General features: G+C 39.8%; 1 protein-coding gene across 1 annotated transcript; it reads left to right on the top strand.

Annotated features, from left to right (window-relative positions):
• The first annotated feature begins 4,700 nt into the window (after window positions 1–4,700).
• neil3 (nei-like DNA glycosylase 3) lies at window positions 4,701–20,012 on the top strand. Its single transcript, XM_079667812.1, has 10 exons — window positions 4,701–4,933; window positions 5,069–5,178; window positions 7,428–7,562; window positions 7,955–8,168; window positions 10,708–10,782; window positions 11,095–11,261; window positions 15,187–15,350; window positions 16,733–17,147; window positions 17,432–17,612; window positions 19,550–20,012. The coding sequence occupies exons 1-10, from the start codon at window positions 4,829–4,831 to the stop codon at window positions 19,730–19,732; spliced, it is 1,749 nt and encodes a 582-aa protein (XP_079523938.1). The 5' UTR covers window positions 4,701–4,828; the 3' UTR covers window positions 19,733–20,012.
• Window positions 20,013–20,021: the final 9 nt, after the last annotated feature.

Below are 20,021 nucleotides of genomic sequence, written 5' to 3'. Positions count from 1 at the left end.
TTCGACAGAATATAGGGAAAAAATATATTAAAAATATATAACAAATATTTAAGTATTAAATATGCTCTGCAAGTCAATAACGAGCTAATTAATTATATGCATGAGCAGATAAATAGGCTCTAGATTCTTGTTTAATAAATGAAATAGTTTTTCACTTTACACACATTGAAGTGTTCATAAAGCAGCGACCTACAAAGACAGATTTCCAGTATGTGTATTTTAAAATCTGTACCATAAACATGTACAAACAGCCCATGAATAAATATACATACATGAATTCTGTAATCATACATGTTCGTGGGAAGGTACACGTCCCTATGTATAGTCTAGTCTTGTTCCACATCATGCACAAAGATCTCAAATCTGCACACACTGCAACTGCAAACACCACATTTTTTTCAGAATAAAGAAACACCAATATTCTTATGTTAGATGTTACTTAAGTTAGAGTTAGATGTTACCAGAAAATCACAATTTTGACCGAGCATTTCAGAAGCAAGTAACTGAGCTTCCATCAGGTAAATCTACTTTATCGCATATTTTCCTTTTGGCAGATCATTCTTAAACTTCAGAGCTCAATGACCAGCAGTAACAGAGTTTTTGCCCTGGGCACACTGAGTGATTGCCAGATGTGATTTTGTGTAACTACTTCCATCTCAAGTATGAGCACAGATGGGAAGCTTATTAAGAAGAAGAAGAAGAAGAAGAAGAAGAAGAAGAGGAAGAAGAAGAAGAAGAAGAAGAAGAAGATGGACCTTTATTAATCCCCCGAGGGGGAAATTCAGTTTCCACTCTGTCGTACACACACATGCGTTCTTATACAGGTAATACAGTACACACAGTACACACTTTTTCCAACATGCACATATACAAATACACACACAGTTATATGCACACATGCACATGCAGTTGAGAGTTCAGAGCGGAGGCAGCCAGTCTAGCCGGCGCCAGTGAGCAGTTGGGGGTTAGGTGCCTTGCTCAAGGGCACTTCGGCAGTGGCCCAGGAGGTGAACTGGCTCCTCTCCAGTACCAGTCAACACTATTTTGAGTCCGATCGGGACGTAAACCATTAAAGTAAATTGCTACTTACAATTACAGAAATTGATTTATTTGCATGAAAATTGTGGGATTTAACCTAAACCTTTGTTCAAGTCAAATCAAAAGCATAAAATGGCCTAAAAACAATACATTTCATCCAATGGTAAACAAAGCAATGTAACTCAAAAAGAGCAAATACATTTCTGTAATGAAAATAAACACTTGTTTTGCAATAACATCCAACATTGTGGTGAACATAATGTTGTCATTGGACATTCAAGGTTCTACTTACATACACACCTGACATAGTTATTACCATAAGCTTCATTTTTGTCCCTGAAATGGTTGAATATATACCTATTTCCCACAGATAAGATGAATTCCAATATCGGTTCAACATTAGGAATCCATCCATCCATCCATCTTCTCCCGCTTATCCGTGGTTGGGTCGCGGGGGTAGCAGTTCCAACATTAGGAATAATATACAATAATCATTGAGGGTAACATTTTCCAATCACACAAAACAACAGGGTGTCAGAAGCTGTAGTGATTATTGATGTACATTAAGGTTAGAGTATTCATAGTATCTTGGTGATTCATAACCCCAGTCTGAGCCAAATAACTTAAATGAGTTGTTGCAGAAGAGCATTCCAGGTGTCAGCACTCATGCACAGAAACACCCAAAAATGCCCCCACACCCACAAACACACCCCTGTTTGTACATGCAGCTGGTAAAGTTGTCCATATCAACACTCTGAGGATCCACTTTGACTTCCTCCTGACACACCTGAGAGCACGGTGCATTTATCTTGGCACATCTTGACACTTTTCCCCCCAGTGCTCATCAGTTTGCTGGCCACGCCTGGATGATCATCTAGATCCTGGAATACTTCTGTATCTGCACTTTTTTTTATAGTTCAGCTGACAAACTGCAAAGCCCTGTGTTGCTCGCTCCATTGAGTCTGTGGTGTTGTTGAGTTTAGTCTGAGAGGTTTCACTGAGCGAAAAGCCCTTTTAAGACGTTTAAGAGTATGCAGTATGCCCTTTTTTGTACTTAGTCAAAGCAGATGTCACTGTCTTGATCTCGCAGCAAAACAAAATGAAAAAGGAGTTTTCTTCACAGATGTTGTTGCGGGGGCATATCAGCAATTTAGGTTTCACAACACAAAATGCTGCAACACACTGTAAATGCCAGGGGAGAGTGATATACTCAACGGTAAGGTGAAAATATCAAAGTGCAAATTAGCTATCAAGCACCGTTAACGATCGGAAAACACGTTGAAAATGTGTTTTTGGAGGTGTAAATCAGGTAGAATCACTATTTTACAATATGGTGGATTCAATAGATTTAATGCATTGTATGATCATCATCTGCTGACACAACTTCAAAAGAAATTGGCATTGGAGCCAATATCCCAAAATTAAAAGATACATTTCTAGATAGCAGTGGAGTAATGTATTGACGTACATTTACTCAGGTAGTAAGATTTTGGGGTACTTTTATTTTAGTTGAGTATTTTTATTTTATGCTACTTACTGTATACTCCACTACAATTTAGAAGCCAATATTGTACTTTTTTCTCCACTACATTTATTTGACAAGTCAGTTACTAGTTACTTTACAGATTAGAATGAATGGCTAATCAAAAGTACCTACACTTTTACCAGCTGTGATGAACACATGAATGCATCAATAATTATAATCCAATAATTGAATATAAAAGATTCTAAAATGGGACATTACTCGCAATAAGTACTTTTACTTTTGGTATTTTTTCTTGTAACAGAGTATTTTTACACTGCTGTATTTTTACTTAAGTACTTCTTCATCGTGAATGCATTTCTGAGTTATTTTTCTTTTTCAGCATTGTAATGTAATTTTCAAATTAACTTAGTGGTCAAAGGTTAAAATTAACTCAAATGTATTTTACCCTTTGACACCCTTTTGATCTGTCCTTCAATGCAACTATGGGGGACTTCACTGAGTGCTAATGAAAGGTGACATGAAAATGGAAAATATGCATTCAAAGAGTTGTCCATTATCATTTCAATCATTTGGATCGAACAAAATGGCATGGTTCGCACTTTTTAATCTTGAATATTTCTCATTCTGTGGAGGGAACAGAACTCTTTCAGGCGGACATTTCTGCATCCTGGGACACTCTTGGTCCTGAGGCAGGAGGGAGGAATGTAACAGGGCATTTTTTTGCAACTTGGATTGAATCACATTATAAGTTGAGACCCATCTTCAAGTGTACCTCTTCCATTTGAGCCAATGTGAGAAAGCAGCTTCAGATGTTAATACACAATATTGCTGAGTGCTGCCTTTTTTGAAGGAGGGCATGGCTGTTCACTTGGCTGAAGAACATCTATTTTTATCTGGGCCAACAGAAGGCCTTCTGGATGGTGAAACTGCAGAGCAAACAAGTTGCTGCAATTATGAAAGCAAGCCATGCAGAACATCTTTTGACAATAATGCAAATTGTAATTCCCTTGCATTTTTTTAAGCCAGATGGAACACCTTAAACATATAGACAAGGCCATGAGCTTTCATATGGCAGGTAAATTCAACTTGGAATAATGTTATAATGGATAGAGTTAGGGGCACACAAGGCCATTTTCAGGAACTTGAACATACAGTGTTAAATAAAAGGTCACACTTTTGGTCCAGTACTTCCTCACTTCTATCTATCTATCTATCTATCTATCTATCTATCTATCTATCTATCTATCTATCTATCTATCTATCTGTCTATCTATCTATCTGTCTGTCTGTCTGTCTGTCTGTCTGTCTGTCTGTCTGTCTGTCTGTCTGTCTGTCTTCATTATTCATTTCAGTTTACATCACACAGCTGGCATTGGTTTGCTGCAGCCCCAAGAATGATACATTGCCGCCCTCATGTGGAGAGTCAATGAAAGTACTCCAGATCCTAGATGCACTATATATTTTCTCCACATGTAGATACAGTAAAGTTTGTATTTGAAGATTGAACTGTATTACATCTGTTAAGGGGTTGTATTGAATAATTTTAAGGAGGTTTAGGTTTACAAAAGATCACAACAGCTGATATCCAATTATTGGTTTAACATTTTATTCTAGATTGTAGGATGAGCTGTATAATGAAGGATATCGATTATTTAGCAAGGCCTATGGTTTCAACTAAATCATCAATTTCAGTGATATGTTATTCTCCCCTGATGTCATAGTTAATGCATTTCCCAATGAAATAAAAGGAAGTAATACATGAGGTTAAGTGTGAATGCATTCATATATAGGCTAGTGCAATTGTGTGAAGGCTGGGTTTGAGTTGTGCAACATCATTATTTACTTCATTTATTTTTTATAAATACTTGCAAATAAAAGGGGACACTTTCAAAATGTAGGCATATCCATCTGTGTGATTGATGTTTGTGCTTTGCTGTGTAACTACCAGTGATATGATCCTGTGCAGGTTGTTTTGTAGGTCTATTGGCAGTGAGATAAAAAGCAGTGAGGCAGTAATGCACTTTTGTAAAAGCAATTTGCTTTACTTTTAAAATTATTTAAAGATAATTAGAATATGTGTCATATACATAAGATACATGGATAGAAAAGGAATACTGCTATCTTTGTATGTACATGCATGCCTGTACCATGAAACGCCCATTTCCGGATACAAACCAGACCACGCATGCGCAAGATTGAATCCGGTGGCGGGGAATCAAACGACAACATACTTTTATAATCCTCCCATGCGCCGGCTGCAGGACACTTTTACTGTTACATTGGTTTTAATATCTGATTCCGAAGATGGTTGAAGGTCCGGGGGTTACATTAAACGGAGAGAAGATCCGTGCAAAAGTTGAAAAAGGACAAAAGATTAAGGAAATCAAAGGCAGTTTGACAACATCCACCGTAAGTCATGTTATGTCACGCGCTGTGTTGTCCAGTTTTGATCATGGATGTATAAAGACTCAAGAGAGGTTTTTATACTATCGTTAACAGGCAGTGCATGCTAAACTATGTTGCTAACCATATGTCTCTTTACAGAAACCTAACTCCGGGGGAAATGCCTTCCAGAGGTTTCATGGTTGTCCGTACAGCGGGGTTGAAACGCTCGGCAAGGAGCTCTTCATGTACTTCGGTGCAAAAGCTTTGAGGTAATGTAATGTAAACTGCATATCTGTACACACATCTTCTTGAGACTTATTGCTCACTTTACAGCGTAAATACTGCACTATTAAGCATATTTTTTATCAAAATAGCAACAAGTGCAATATACAAATCAGTAAGCACAATATTTGGCTAAGGCAAACTAAGTAAAACTATCTTAATTCAGTATGGTGGAGCTTCAAAGGAAGTCCAAGCCTACAAAGGTTTTTCTTCAGATCCCCTTTGAGAAAACAGACCATGATCCTTTCAATATATGTATCAATCAGATTCAGGTGTCCTTTATTAGTCCCGTAGTGATGAATATACGGGGACGGGACGGGACGGTTGAGGTGACGTGCATCAGCATTAACCTTTCTGTTGGTCGCTTGTTAGCAGACCCTGCACGCAATGGCAGAGCGAACAGGTACAGGCAGGGCCCATAATGATAGCCCTATAGTTTAAATCTACTACCCACACATAAACATATGGAAATTGGTTACTATTTTAAAAAATAAATGTATTTAGGAACCTATCCATGTGATTTTAAGTGGGGTTCGAACTCAAATCCTCTAGGAAGGTCAGGGGGAATGCTCCCCCGGTAAGATTTTTTTTTTTTAATTTTGGAGTTAAATGCATCAATCTGGTGCATTTTGAGGGGAAAATAAAGAGACTAGATCTATGGAAACACCTATATTAAACAGAACTGTATAGATTGCAATAATCATAAAATCATGGCCATAACCAATAACATACCATTTCCAATCTGAAAAAAACACTGAAACTTGTTTATTAATTTATTTTCGGTTCATTTATAGTTGTGAGTGTGTCTGTGCTCCTGAATCAGCCTCTCCTGTCTCTCTCCTCTCCTCCCTGCTCTTCTTTGAGGCAGCAGCAAAGACTAGTTTTAGCTCTCAACAAGTTTTAAAAGTGTATCTTACCTTTTTTCACCTAGTTAACTTTTTATTTATTCATGCATATTTTACTAATCACATTACATTTCATTGAGCTGACACTTTTATCCAAAGCGACTTATAATGACCGTTTACAGGGACATTCTCCCTGGAGTAACTAAGGGCTAAGTGCCTTACTCAAGAGCACACTAGTGGTGGTGTTCCTGGCGGGATTTGAACTCACAGCCTTCCGATCTTCAGCCCACCTCACTATCCATTAGACCAATCACTACCCTCTCAAATGGAAATATGTGTTTACATAATGGTGACCACACTGTTTGAGACCCACTGAGAACTTAGACTAAGTTAAGTATCTAAACACTCAGAGAGTCCTTTACCTCACCTGAGCTGAGGTTATCCCGAGCTTGAATGACACACACCAATCAAGGGCTTTGATTTATGATCTGTATGACAGTGGCCATGTCGGCAGGCCACATCATGTGGACAGCCAGTCACCCTGTGTGAGGCAGACCACTTAACAGGCCAGAAGGAGGCGAGATCAGAGCAAGGAAGCGAGGGATCATTGTCCACAAGTTAATCGATCGCAGATGGCGTCGTGGTCACGGACAAATTAAAAAAATAAAAATTATATTAAAAAAAATATATATAAAAAAAAAATATTATAAAAAAAAAACCTAAATGGGTCGCGGAATGTACTTGGGCGGCCGTTAATATACCTGAGCGGCCCGCCCAAGTATAGTCTATGTGTGGGAAACCCTGGAATGTTATATCGTTTCATTGAGTTTTCTGCCTCAATGCAGTTGTGAATTTGACCATCTATTTACCATTTATTGTATTAGTATTATTGTAGTCAGTTATAGCATATAGTAAGTGTTTTTATATAGTCTTTAGATTTAAACTATAGGGCTATCAAAGACTTACATTTTACAAGTCATCAAGATCTTCTGCTTTTTGCTAATCCAATGAATCAAATACTTAAACATTATTATCAATTCAACTGTAAATACACTATTGGAATTTAAGAACAGTTGACACTTTCATACGGTTTTAAGTCATCTTCATATAATCCACCCCTGATTTTAATCAACACATAGATCAGTTAGTCCTCTGTATAGGGCCTACAGCTGGTGTGTGTAAAGCACTCAGGTTGGAGCCTTGTAGAGAGCCCACTTGATAGACGCACAAGCTACTGCCCTCCTGGAGCCTGTGAGAATTCCATTACACACCGATGTCTGCAAACACAAGGCCACCTTTTTGTTGCCAACTCGGAGATAAATTGAGACATGCTATCTTTAAGTGGAATTTATATTTTCTTCCCTTCTTCCTTTCATGCTCACATCCTTTAGAATCCACTTTGGTATGAATGGATCAATGCGTATAAACCCTGCCGTGAGGAAGGAGAGGACTGGCTCCGTACCCGTGCTGGAAGTACACCTGACTAACGACACTGTGTGCTTCTTTGACAGCACTGTGGAAATAAGGTAACGGGGACACCGGCACACAGCCTAGATGGATTGAGGTGACAGAAGTTCACCTTGGGGTATGAGCCTCATTCAGTGGGTTTGTCCTACATTAGGCTGTGTCTGAAGACAGCGGCTATTGTTGCATGAAAAACACAGCCACGACATTTGTCCTGTTCATTGACTCTAAGGTCCTGGTGTACTATTCTGCTGCCAGACAGACATTTATTCCTGCTTGTCTGAAACTGTAACCTATGCTGTCCTATCATAATAAACAAAGTGAAACAGAATATATGAAAGAAACAATTTCGAGATGTGTAACCTCGAGAGAGAGCTCCAGTTGACCTCGTAGCACACTTTCTGTAACAGCAGCCGTATCTTTTCTAGACTCCTCCAGTTCTGTGTGCCTGCAGGTTGACTGAGGACTGTGAGCAGAGGGTGAGGGCTATGGAGAGTCTGGATGTGTGCTCCCCCAAGTTCAGTTTCTCCCGCTCCGAGGAGGCAGTGAGGAGCCAAAGTGGCAGAATACTCTGTGACGTTCTCCTAGACCAAGCCGTCATGCCGGGAGTCGGCAACATCATTAAAAACGAAGCCCTGTTTGACTCGGGCCTCCATCCAGCCGTGAAGGTATGGGAGAGATGATGGATTGTGTTCAGCAGAGGAACAAAAAAAGAGAATGCAAATGCAAGACGACTCTCACAGGGAAGAAAATAAAGTTGGGCACTTGTATTATTGAGTGATGCATTGAAATGAGGAAGGTGAAATTGGGGTAAGACAAACAGGCGCATTGCGACACTTACGTTCAGTTTGGAACTTGGAAATGTTTTTCATTTATTTTCCTGATGGATATAGTCTTTATTGAGACTTGTGCAGGGTTTTTCCATTTGAGTTATAATAAAAAATATCACTCAAATATTTATTATTCATGATCCAGACATCTGATCACGTGAAATGTAAAATATTCAATGGTTCACATCAGTCTTAGGTTTTTCTTTTCAAGAAGCAAAGTGTAATAGTTTGAGGGACTTATTCATTTCCAGTAGAAGTCCCTTAAGCATAATAAAGCTCTATAAACCGGAAAAAAAATTAAATCACAATATTGACTAATTCAATATCCAAATTGCAGTAAGCAAAGACTTGGTAAAGACGATTCATGTGAAAATATCAGAATGAAAGGTCCCATGTCATGCTTTTCTGGTTATTACCCGTCCCCTTGTGTGTTATGAAGGTTTTTCTGCATGTAAACGGTCTGCAGAGTCACAAACCCTCAAAGTACACCCTGTAGCGAGTAAAACTCTAAAACAGAAAAGACCTGTCTATGCTGCCCCAGAACGCCTCGTTGGACATTTCTCTTTTTCCATTTGTTTCTTCCGGGAACCAAAATGGACCAATCCGCGGAGCTCCTCACACACCAGGACCTTTAGCGTAAATGTTCAACTAACAGGGAGTCCCATTGACTTGCATAGAGCTCCCTGGCTGGTGAGTTGGGATGGCGGAGAAATGCTCTCCGCAGACCCATTCTCACAGCGTTTATAAACCTTTTTCTTTCTCAATATCAAGCCACACTTATTGTTTTTACTTCGGCTGTGAGTGTTTGTGTGCTCAGGATGAGTTTCGCGCTGTCCCGCTGTATCGCCGACCCGGAAACCACACCAGTAAGCCAGCTCACTGAGCAGCGAGCCTCGCAACGTCCCGACCAATCAGAGCACACTGGGCTCAAAGGGAGGGGGGGGGGTGGAGCTCCAACAAGCCTTTTAGGACAGAGAGTGAATACACATACTTCAGAGATGCTGTATGACAAACCAATGTGAGTTTGGAAAATTGCACAATATAAATCTATTCTAGTAGACCTCAACAATGGAATTATGATCAGTAGAAATGGCCATGACATGGGACCTTTAAGTCGGCGGCACAGGAAGTCCCGGCATACAACGATTTTAATAATAATAACAAATTGGTACAAATCCTCTTAAAGAAATATCACACTATGATCATGTTAATATATTTTATTGTATCAATGGTTTCAAAATTGGTATTCCTGCTTAGCTCATAAGTAATATCGCAATTATTATTAGTCAAATGATTTCAACTAGGGATGTCGCGATCACCTTTTTTAGCTCCCGATCCGATTCCGATCATTTAATTTTGACAATTTGCCGATACCGATTTTTCCCGATCCGATCTTTATGCAATGCATTAAGAGAAAAAAAAGAAAAAAAACATTCAAGTTGTCCCTTAAGGTTATTTTCTTATTTAAATTTGATATTCTATCCAACATGGATATAGCTTCTTTTTTTCACAGCAGCATTGGATCAGTTCAGTTGTGCAGCATTGGATCAAAACAAAATAAAACGTATCAGTACTCGTTAGCTTACTGCTACAATTAGACACTGCGCCCTGCCCACTCTGTTGCCAGATTTGGGAGAAATAAGCAACCAGGTCTATGAAAACAAGCCCCAAAGAAGCAACACATACATGATGTTGTGTCATTTGAAACCAAAACTAAGGCCTCAAGATGACTTTAAGACTTGAACATGGTCATTTTTGTTTTGTAACATTGAATACAAAAAAAAAAAAAAAAAGTATTTATGAAAAAAAAAAAAAAAAAAATCCCGATCCCCGATCTTTTTCTCCCGATTCCGATCTTTTGAAAATCACGTGATCGGCTCCGATCCCCAATCACGTGATCGGATCGGGAAATCTCTAATTTCAATACATTTTTACCCTACTATGTCTCTGCTCTCCTTTAGAATCATAACATGGGGATTAGAGAACATAGCACACCGTACCAACATATGAAATCTCCTTCCTCTGAGACCGGTGAATAGTTTGTGAGCTTCCCCTCCATTATGGAGCCCCGAGGTGTCCTGAAAGAACCACAAGAGGTGTCTGTCTGTGTGCCTTAGATCTTTTTACATTGAGTGAGCCAGAGACAGGTTCTCGCTGCCTGCCTGGGGTTAAAGTCTTGGAAATGCATTGTATGTCATTTTGCTTTGTTGCATCATTTGAAATCGTCTTTTTTCTTTCATGTCTGGCGTTTTTTATTGTTTATATGCTTGTATCATTGATTTGCTGACTGTGAAGCGGCTTTCATCTGTGCTTTTTAGATATGAACAGCTATATTTGATTCACTCTCCTGCTGGTAACTGTGCTGCTTCATTCTCAGGTGAAACAGCTGACGGACGAGCAGACCCACCACTTGGTGAAGATGACGCGGGATTTCACCCTTCTGTTTTACAAGGTTTGAAGTTTTTGAAGCGATAACAAGAACATTTGGTTTTGCTGTTAATCATAGCTTTATATGTGCCATGTATACGCTTATAGGTACTTAGCTAACACCTCATTTACACTGACTTGCAATAATGGATTAAATTCAAATCTGTCTGTTCCGCAGAGGAAGGATAGAACAATTCAAAGCTCCAGTGACTACAGAAAACAAACATTCCTGTCCATGCATAATAGATGATTATAGAAGTGAGGAAAGGTGGATGTGTTTCCTCTTTATCATCTCCTCTTTATTCACTCCTTGTTTGCCCTCCTCATTTCTTATCAGTGTCGCAAATCTGGCTCTCCTCTCTACAAACATTACAAAGTCTACAAGCGTCCCCAGTGCGGCCAGTGCTCTCGAGCCATCACGGTCTGTCGTCTTGGAGACAACGGCAGGATGACTTACCTCTGCGAGAGCTGTCAGACGGCTGATCCCAGCCAGGTTGAGCTCAGGTAAAAATCCTCAAAGACCTGTGGCACTTTGACTGCATTCTTTTTTGTAAGGACTGCGGGGGGTTTGGTCCAGTGGTGTGCAAAAGTGTTTGAAGCCAACACTGCTTCCACTGTCTGAAGCAAGATAAAATAACATGCCCTTTTCCAGTAGAGGGATGGAATTTTATATCACAATTCTAAAGTATATGGTTTGATTTTCTATACATTTACTGTATTTGCTTCTGAATAATTAACTAGATAATGCCTCATTAATACTAGTGAGGTTAAACACATGTAGAAATCCAAATTTGACAAAAATATATTTATTTATTTTTGCATTTTTGTGAGGAATTTTGAAATTTGGTGCAGACATTCCCCACACAAATGTATATTAAAACAATGCCCTTCTTCAGTAAGGGGATTTAGCTTTATATCACAATTATACTGTATATAGCAGGGATGGGCAAATGGCGGCCCCCACCTCCTCTTTTTGTGGCCCTCACATTAATTTAAAAACAACGTAATTCATAAAAAAAACAAAAATTGTTTTTACTTGTAGTACTGATACCGTCCACTAGACTCCTAGTTACGTCGCGAGCTGCGTACATGATTTTGTTCGGCAGCCAAATACCGCAAAAATAACCTGTGACGCGTTTGTGTGTGTTGTGTTTGTTTCCCGGGGGAACACTCACAAGAAACACCGGCTGTCGTTATGCCTGCTGTGACGTTAAGTCACCTCTTGTAATTATGCCGTCACAAGCTTCAAAGTTGCATTCATCATCTGAATTTGGTGAAACAAGTTTAATATTCTAAAAACCAAGACTTTGTTTATTTGAAATCAGATGCAAAAAAACTGTCACGGACCCTGCCGTGTTATCTATGATTACTATACGCTTTTCATTCATAATTTCAGCGGGAGGGGGGGTGGAGCGACGCTGAGGAACGGCAGAGGTTGACAGGTGTCTGTGTTGACATTCCCCTTATTGTGTCTTAGGTTCAAGTTAGACAACTAATGTCTGGGTTAGTGTTCACACTTTTAAAACTTAAATAACATTTCTGTGAACTGATATTTGTTTAGTGAGCTTATTAGAGGATGTTCCCTGAAAGATTTTAAAATGTCAATGAAGATGTCAGACTTAGTATATTTGTTAATAATTACATACAATAAATGGTGTGTGTGTGTGTGTGTGTGTGTGTGTGTGTGTGTGTGTGTGTGTGTGTGTGTGTGTGTGTGTGTGTGTGTGTGTGTGTGTGTGTGTGTGTGTGTGTGTGTGTGTGTGTGTGTGTGTGTGTGTGTGTGTGTGTGTGTGTGTGTGTGTGTGTGTGTGTGTGTGTGTGTGTGTGTGTGTGTGTGTGTGTGTGTGTGCGCTCCAAGTGAATCTGCGGCCCCCCTGGTGGCCAGTACATCAATGATGTGGCTCCCAGCACCATCCAAGTTGCCCATCCCTGGTATATAGCTTGTACATTTGTAGCATTTACTTCTTAAGAATGAACTAAATGATGCTTCATTAATGAATTCCTGTGAGGTTGGGTTATGGTAGAAACCCTCAAGTACATTTTGACTAACTTCTAAGGACTGTTAACAATAAGTGCATTCAACCATTAAAATACAAGCTCGGAAAAAGGATGAATCCTGTCGGTACATACGCTTACAAATAAGTGAAACCATTGCAAGTGGTACAGCATTTGTTTACAAAAAGACACACCTTTCTTAGTGCTTAAGTACTGCTCACATCACAATGATCCAATAATATAATGGTATGAAACTGTACTAAGTACTTTTACTTTGAATAATTCAAGTACATTGTGTTGTGCACCTCTACTTGTCATTTTGAATGCAGAACTTGTACTTTTAATGACGTACCTAACAACTTTATATCAAATGTTACAGTATATTGATAGTTGTAATTGTTTAGTTTACATTACATTCAGTGTAATACACTAACGAATAAACAAGATGATTCGTAGTGTATTCTTTATAACCAGCATATTATCCTTTTTGCAGGCTTTTGATTATCCATACATTTTTGACTTAATGCCAAAAGTCTTTGCAGAAAGTTCTAAAGCCTTTTAGATAATACGTTCATATTTATAGAGGCCATCTTTGCTAGGCAGATGGGCTTGGCAGGGAGTGGGAAGTGTTATGGGGGAAATGAATGCGCATATAAGGCTGTGTTTGCCAGACAGGGCACAGGCTCAACACCTCCTGGGTTGTATTTGAGCAAAGCTTTGCGAGGGGTTAGCGCCTAAAGCCCTTACAACGCATTACACAGCTGATAAAGCAATCTGTGAGGAAAGTTTTCCGAAAGCCGCTGCTACTTCCCTCCTTCATCACTGTTGGCATTGCAGCATTGCCTTCTTGTCAAACACAGTTGAGCTTCATGTCAGCGCGCTAACATGTATGCTCGGAGCTATTATGTGAAACACGTTGTCTCGTATCTTCATCCTCAGCCTGAAGCGCAAATGTTTGTCTATTTAAAGTCGCCTCTTCTGTCGGCCTATGTTTTCCGTAATGAGGTTACAGAAATAGCTGTGGAAAATTGAATGTGTATTGCTCATGTTTTTACTTGCAGTTTGTAAGGATTAGTTGCCTGCTATAGGTAGTCAGGGACATGTATGTGTACATATGCAAATGCTGTAAATGATTGTGGAAAACTGTAACGTAATGAAATGGAATAGTCCATTTGGTCACATTTCCAGGCATCAAGAAGTCATTTTCCCAAGATGGAAATACACTCAGTTGACAGTTCATTGGGTACACTTAGGTAAAACAAATGAATATAATTCAGAATCCCAGGTGAAATATTCTTTTCATGAAGATTAGAATGTTCTCTTCTAGTGAAAAGTGTTTTGGAAAGTTTTATTGTCAATTTAGTTGTGTTACTGTTATGTGTTTTGTTAGTATTTCTAGTATTTATTCAGCCATCAATTCTCTAAATAGTTTATATCAGAACATGTGGAAATATTCCGAACATTTGTTGACTGGTATAAGTTTGAATCAAGTGTTTGAATGAATCATGTGTGCTTTTGTATAAACACTAAAGGTACCTGTTTGCATACATTAACCATAATAACATGCCGAAGCCTCCTTAGGCGAGATACTTAAAAAGGACACATTCTGCTCATTTTCAGGATCATATTTGTATGTCGTGTCCTTACTGTGACATGTCTCCAGGCTTCAATGTTCAAAAAGCCCTTTATTTTCCTCAGACTGCCTGTGCTGCAGCACCTCTTTTCACCCTCTGTCTGAAACCAGAGCCCAGTCTGCTGTGATTGGTTAGCTGGACGGCTCTGTTGTGATTTGTCAACCGCTTAGAGATGTCCCGCCACTTGGTCTATCACGTACCACTTTTGGGAGCGCTAGCAAATAGAAGACAATATGACTTAGTGGTGTGTGTGTGTGTGTGTGTGTGTGTGTGTGTGTGTGTGTGTGTGTGTGTGTGTGTGTGTGTGTGTGTGTGTGTGTGTGTGTGTGTGTGTGTGTGTGTGTGTGTGTGTGTGTGTGTGTGTGTGTGTGTGTGTGTGTGTGTGTGTGTGTGTGTGTGTGTGTGTGTGTGTGTGTGTGTGTGTGTGTGTGTGTGTGTGTGTGTGTGTGTGTGTGTGTGTGTGTGTGTGTGTGTGTGTGTGTGTGTGTGTGTGTGTGTGTGTGTGTGTGTGTGTGTGTGTGTGTGTGTGTGTGTGTGAGAGAGAGAGAGTGTGAAACTCCCTCTGGAGGGCACTTTCAGATTTAGCCTTTGCAGACCATTTACATGCACAGAAACTTCTTTAACAAACTACAGAAAAGGGAGAACCAAAAAAGCACAATAGTGCCCCTTTAACCCCAACTTACTTCCATAGGCTTGTATACGGTATTAAACTGTATGCAAGTCGCCCCTAATAAGAGCATCAGCTAAATAAAATATAATGCTATAATAACCAAGTTCACTCTTGTCTTTCCTTCATCCAGTAAGCTCCCGGTCAGAAACAGTTTGATTGGCTGGGTCTACAATGAGAGAACCAATGATTGCGTGGCTAAAAAGGAGGAAGAGGACTGGGCCTGTCAGCTGTGCACGCTCATCAACCAGCCGACGGCCACGTCCTGTGACGCCTGCCTCACTCCCAAACCTGAGGGTGAGTGAAACGCTGCTTTTACAGTCGCTGAGTGTAACAGCGTGACAGAAGGTCCTTGTTAGCAAGAGATCAAATAATAGTAGCTGTAGTTTGGCTGAACGATGCCGTTTGCCAATGACACTCAAGTTCTTCTGAGCAAGCCACCAGACATCAAGCTGTTGAAGTGAAACTGCAGTCAAGCTCAGTAGTAGTAGTGTGTGTGTCGGTGTTTTGCTGAACAAGTAATGAGTGTGTCTGTCAGCTGGCTATTTTTCTCGGACTATCTGGAGATACATTATGGCAGCAGTCAACTAGTGTTTAAAAGAAATGTCCTGGCTGTCTCTCTGTTGCAACAACAGACCACAGTTGAATGGTTTTCTTAGTATTTTTTTTTTTTTTTAAGGATCACACTGCCAAATTCTGAGTAAAACCAGTTTTTTTTTAATAGTAGCTCATTGTAGTTTTATGAAAAATACTTACAAATAATTGCTCATGTCTTATTTTGTTATACTGAAAAGCATATGTAATTGCAGACTATCAAGTCAGCCTGAGGTTGGTTCTGATAATGTTCCTGAATTGTTCTTTGCACAGGACAGAAACCGTCATTTTCAGGATATGTGGTTGAATTTACAGTGCCAATAAAAACATTTTGCATATTATTTTGAAAAATAATTGAAATCACTTTGAATAGATCTTTTGTACTTTTTATTTCAGTGTAAATAAAAGAGTCCCTTTTTACCGGAGACTTCTTGAAACAAACTGTTTAAATGTGGTTCAAAATTGAAATAAAGGGGGATCAACAAAATCTTAAAGTGCAAACATGCAAAGTAACCCTGTATTTTTAATCTGACATAAGTCAAAGTAAGTTTTATTTTTTGGATGAAACATTCCTTTTTAAAACCCGTGGAAATGTTTAATAGAATATACAGGAAACTTGAATGAGCACTTTTTGCCGTAATATCCTGATTTGCATTTCTGCACTTATATGTCCATTTTCTTCTGTTGACCACTGAGCTGCTTCACTATAACAGCTGGGGGTTAAGTGCCTTGCTCAAGGGCACATTAATGGTAGTTGAGGGAGGGGAGAGTGATACTTATTCACAGCTCTGTTAATGACTCTGCAAGGCATCGTTGTCAACATTACTGAAAACATACTTCTTTTAGAGTTGTATCACACGGGGGCTCATCTCACAGAAATGTTCATAAGGTCATCTTACGCTCAACAGATTGCGTGACATTTTATTTGACGACAGAGAGCCGCAGTCTGCTGCTTACTTGTAAACTTTTATAGCTAAATAATAAACTTAAAGCCAACAACAACCTGGATTTTATGAGAGCAGACAGTGTCCCAATATAAGCTGCAGCTGCTGAGCACGAAATGATTTTTCTCTCCATCTCCACAGTCCACAAAGATGGCACTAACACTGAGGCATCACCCTTCACCACTGATTTGATTAAATACCCCTGCAATGCCTTCACAAAGCCACAAGAGGAGCTCAAAGTCAACTGGAGGTCTGCATTCGGGACTTCCACCCTTGTTTTTTCTGACTTGAGCAAGAAGACAAAGCCTGCAAACTCCCCTCTCTCTTCAGCCGGGAGTCATTTGAATTCCTTGGCGGCAGAGCGGGGTTTATATAAATACAGCGTCTGCCAGGGGACAACAAGCCCCAATTATGCCTCTGGTGGCTGGCAGAGGAAAAGTGGCGAGCTCTCCAACGGGGAATCGCTGGCCTCCTACAGTCACCCATCCAAGAAAATGAGAATTGATCACAGTCCCTTTCCCAGTAACAATGCTCAAAATGGGGCCCCCAACCCGAGGTGAGTGAATCTCTCTCTTGGCTATTCATGAATAAGTTTATAATAAGAGAAGTTTCTTGCAAACTCAGGGACATAAGTGGGATGAAGAAGTATCTGACATGTGTGGACATTCTAATGCAGCATTGTTAAAAAAAAAGATTGATGAATAGCTATAATAGGATACCCTTTCACTAACTCATAACCACACACAGCTGAAGAGAGGCTGTTTGTTCACTAATGAGGATTGTGAGGTTTATTTTCCATCCATTGTAAAACTAATAAGACTGTTTCTTTACTTCTGTCAGTAAGCGTAAAGTAGAAGCGACAGGCCGCAGCCCTTCCACTTCTTCCAGTCCCAGCGCCCCTTGTTGTGCATCCCATAGTCGTCCAGCCGTCCTCAGAGCGGTCCACAAGGAGGGGGAGAATAAGGGACGACAGTTTTACTCCTGCTCGCTGCCCAGGGAGACCAAGTGCAACTTCTTTGAGGTGAAATTGGAAAATTGACTCATGTATAGAGCAGGGGTGTCCAAACTACGGCCCGGGGGCCAAATGCGGCCCGCGGAACATTTTGAATCGGCCCTCAGCAAATTCAAAAAGTATGACTCACTTAAGTATAATTAACTTCTGCTTTTCTTATATTGTGCTTCTTAAATATATATGTTCAAATATATTACCTGGTATTCATGTGTTTATAAGCCCAATTTTCTAATAAATTCAGTCAATTAAAGTTAGTTTGATAAGAAAAAAGCCCAATAACATATTTTCACAACACTGTTGGAGGAGCCTGTGACCTAAGATTTTCATCGTCATAACAACACTGTAGCTATGTTCGTATGACAAATACAAAAACCTTGAAACCTTGAAATATACCCTTCATATTTCCTCTTATCAGCAATCTGAAGCTTCTGTTTTAAAGGGGACCTATCATGCAAAATGCACTTTTTGATGTCTTTTTATTCGGGCCGGGACTCGATTAAAAAAATTAATCTAATTAATTAGAGGTTTTGTAATTAATTCATCGAAATTAATTGCATTTTTAATCACATATAAATATTTGACCTGAGAACAGTGAGAAGATGTCAATAAAGTGTGCCGTCACTCAGAGGTAATTTGAATTGCTTACCGAGGTCCAATGATCCCCAGTCAGGGCAACACATTCGGCTTTCTCCATTAAACTCTCTTTATCTTCCTTTTCATTGTCATAAAGCTGCTGGATTCTTTTTGTCACTGTCTTTCTGCATGGCAGCTCATATGTTGTGTCAGACGATGCAATCTGTAGTACCTTTTGCAGCCCCTTCTCTTCTACCACTCCAAGTGGTCTACAGTCAAGTGCAATCCAGTGAGCTGGTTATTTTTTCAGACGTGGACTTAGTTATCCTGGCCCTGAAACCAGTCATCTGGTTGAGTGTGGGTCATACTTGTCAACCCTCCCGATTTTCGCGGGAGACTCCCGATTTAATTGCCCTCTCCCGGTTTCCTCCCGGGGTCATATTTCTCCCGATTTCTGACAAAATCAGATTTACACACGACTGTTTCCACTCGGACTTTAATACAGCTACACCTTTGTTTGGTTTCCATGGTAACACGTCTCTTTAGTAGCGCGCGCAACTCAAAAGTCTGAGAGGGTGAGGCAGATATTCACAGAAAACAGAACAAGAATCGACAACTACTCTACTCTCTACTCTCTGCTCACTCCTTTCCTGTAAAATGCAGGTCCAGTCCACACATATGCTCCATCAAGGACGGTGCTACAGGCCACAAGGCAGTGCACTTACAACTACAATAAGCATGTTAATGTTAATCTAACAGCTCCGGCGATCCACTAGCACTAGCAGAGAAAAAGCATTTGAGCTCCATACTGTTTCAGAAATAATCTTTGATGTGGTTTAGAACAGGATGGCGTTTTATCACAGCAGAATTTAACTTCTATCTCCGGTAGAATTCTGATCAGGCATTAGCTCCGCCTCCTATTTTTCAAGCTAAGGACCCAAAATCCGCGTTTCTCTAACAGGGCTGGAAAAGAGGGGTATGAGGGATGTCTAAAATGCATGATCTGTTTGTATTTTGAGCAAAACACATGATAGACATGATTGTATATATTTGTATATATCTGAGACCCATAATATAAGCCTTAAAATAGCATGATAGGTGCACTTTAAGGAATGAGCTGCTAACAAAATGAATGCTGTGGAGTAGGCAGTTGTTTTCTAACAGCATTTTCAAGTATCAAGAATAATGTACCTGCATTGGATTGATTTTTCCAACTTACCTCTAGTGAGTGGCCCAGCCCTTCTTATATGTTTCTGTATGTGGCCCTCGGGGAAGAAAGTTCGGACACCCCTGCTTCAGATTATTTTTCCGAATCAAATTTGTAATGCCTAAAATAACCACTAAGAGGATTAAACCTTTTTTCTGTGTTGCAGTGGGCTGACACACACTTCCCCTCCTGTCAGCACGGGAAGCGCAGCTTAATGAGGACGGTTCTGAAGCTGGGACCAAACAACGGCCGCAACTTCTACACCTGCAGCCTGCAGAAAGGGAAGCAGTGTGAATTCTTCAAGTGGGCGGAGAATGGACCGGGGACATCCATCCTCCCTGGCTGTTAATGTGTTTTAGCCATAGACTGTATTGGTTTTAGCAGTGCAATACTTCTATATTCAACCCTGATGCACATATGTTTAGGTATCCCTTCATTAGCTTGCTAATGTTAGCAGATTTGCCAATTATATTTTAACAGAGAATTTATATCAATGTTGTAAGTTCAGATCATGCCCAAACACTTCAGTCAGTCCAAACATGTTGTACCTATATTTGTATGTCCTATTGTTGTCTGTGTTTCACAAGAAAAATAATAAAGAATCTAAACAAACAAATCAGAAATTCAAATGTTCTGGA

The sequence above is a fragment of the Notothenia rossii genome (genome assembly GCF_949606895.1).
Source record: "Notothenia rossii genome assembly, chromosome: 3".
Taxonomy (NCBI): domain Eukaryota; kingdom Metazoa; phylum Chordata; class Actinopteri; order Perciformes; family Nototheniidae; genus Notothenia; species Notothenia rossii.
The sequence above is the reverse complement of the archived record's forward strand: the minus strand, read 5'-3'. Positions and strand labels throughout refer to the sequence as shown.

What these genes read in the sequence shown, in the direction of transcription:
- neil3 (XM_079667812.1), top strand. Translation starts at nt 4,829, where the DNA reads ATGGTTGAAGGTCCGGGGGTTACATTAAACGGAGAGAAGATCCGTGCA. An exon ending in GACAGCACTGTGGAAATAAG is followed by an intron (nt 7,563 to 7,954) that starts GTAACGGGGACA and finishes GTGTGCCTGCAG; the next exon opens with GTTGACTGAGGACTGTGAGC. An exon ending in AATGGGGCCCCCAACCCGAG is followed by an intron (nt 17,148 to 17,431) that starts GTGAGTGAATCT and finishes TACTTCTGTCAG; the next exon opens with TAAGCGTAAAGTAGAAGCGA.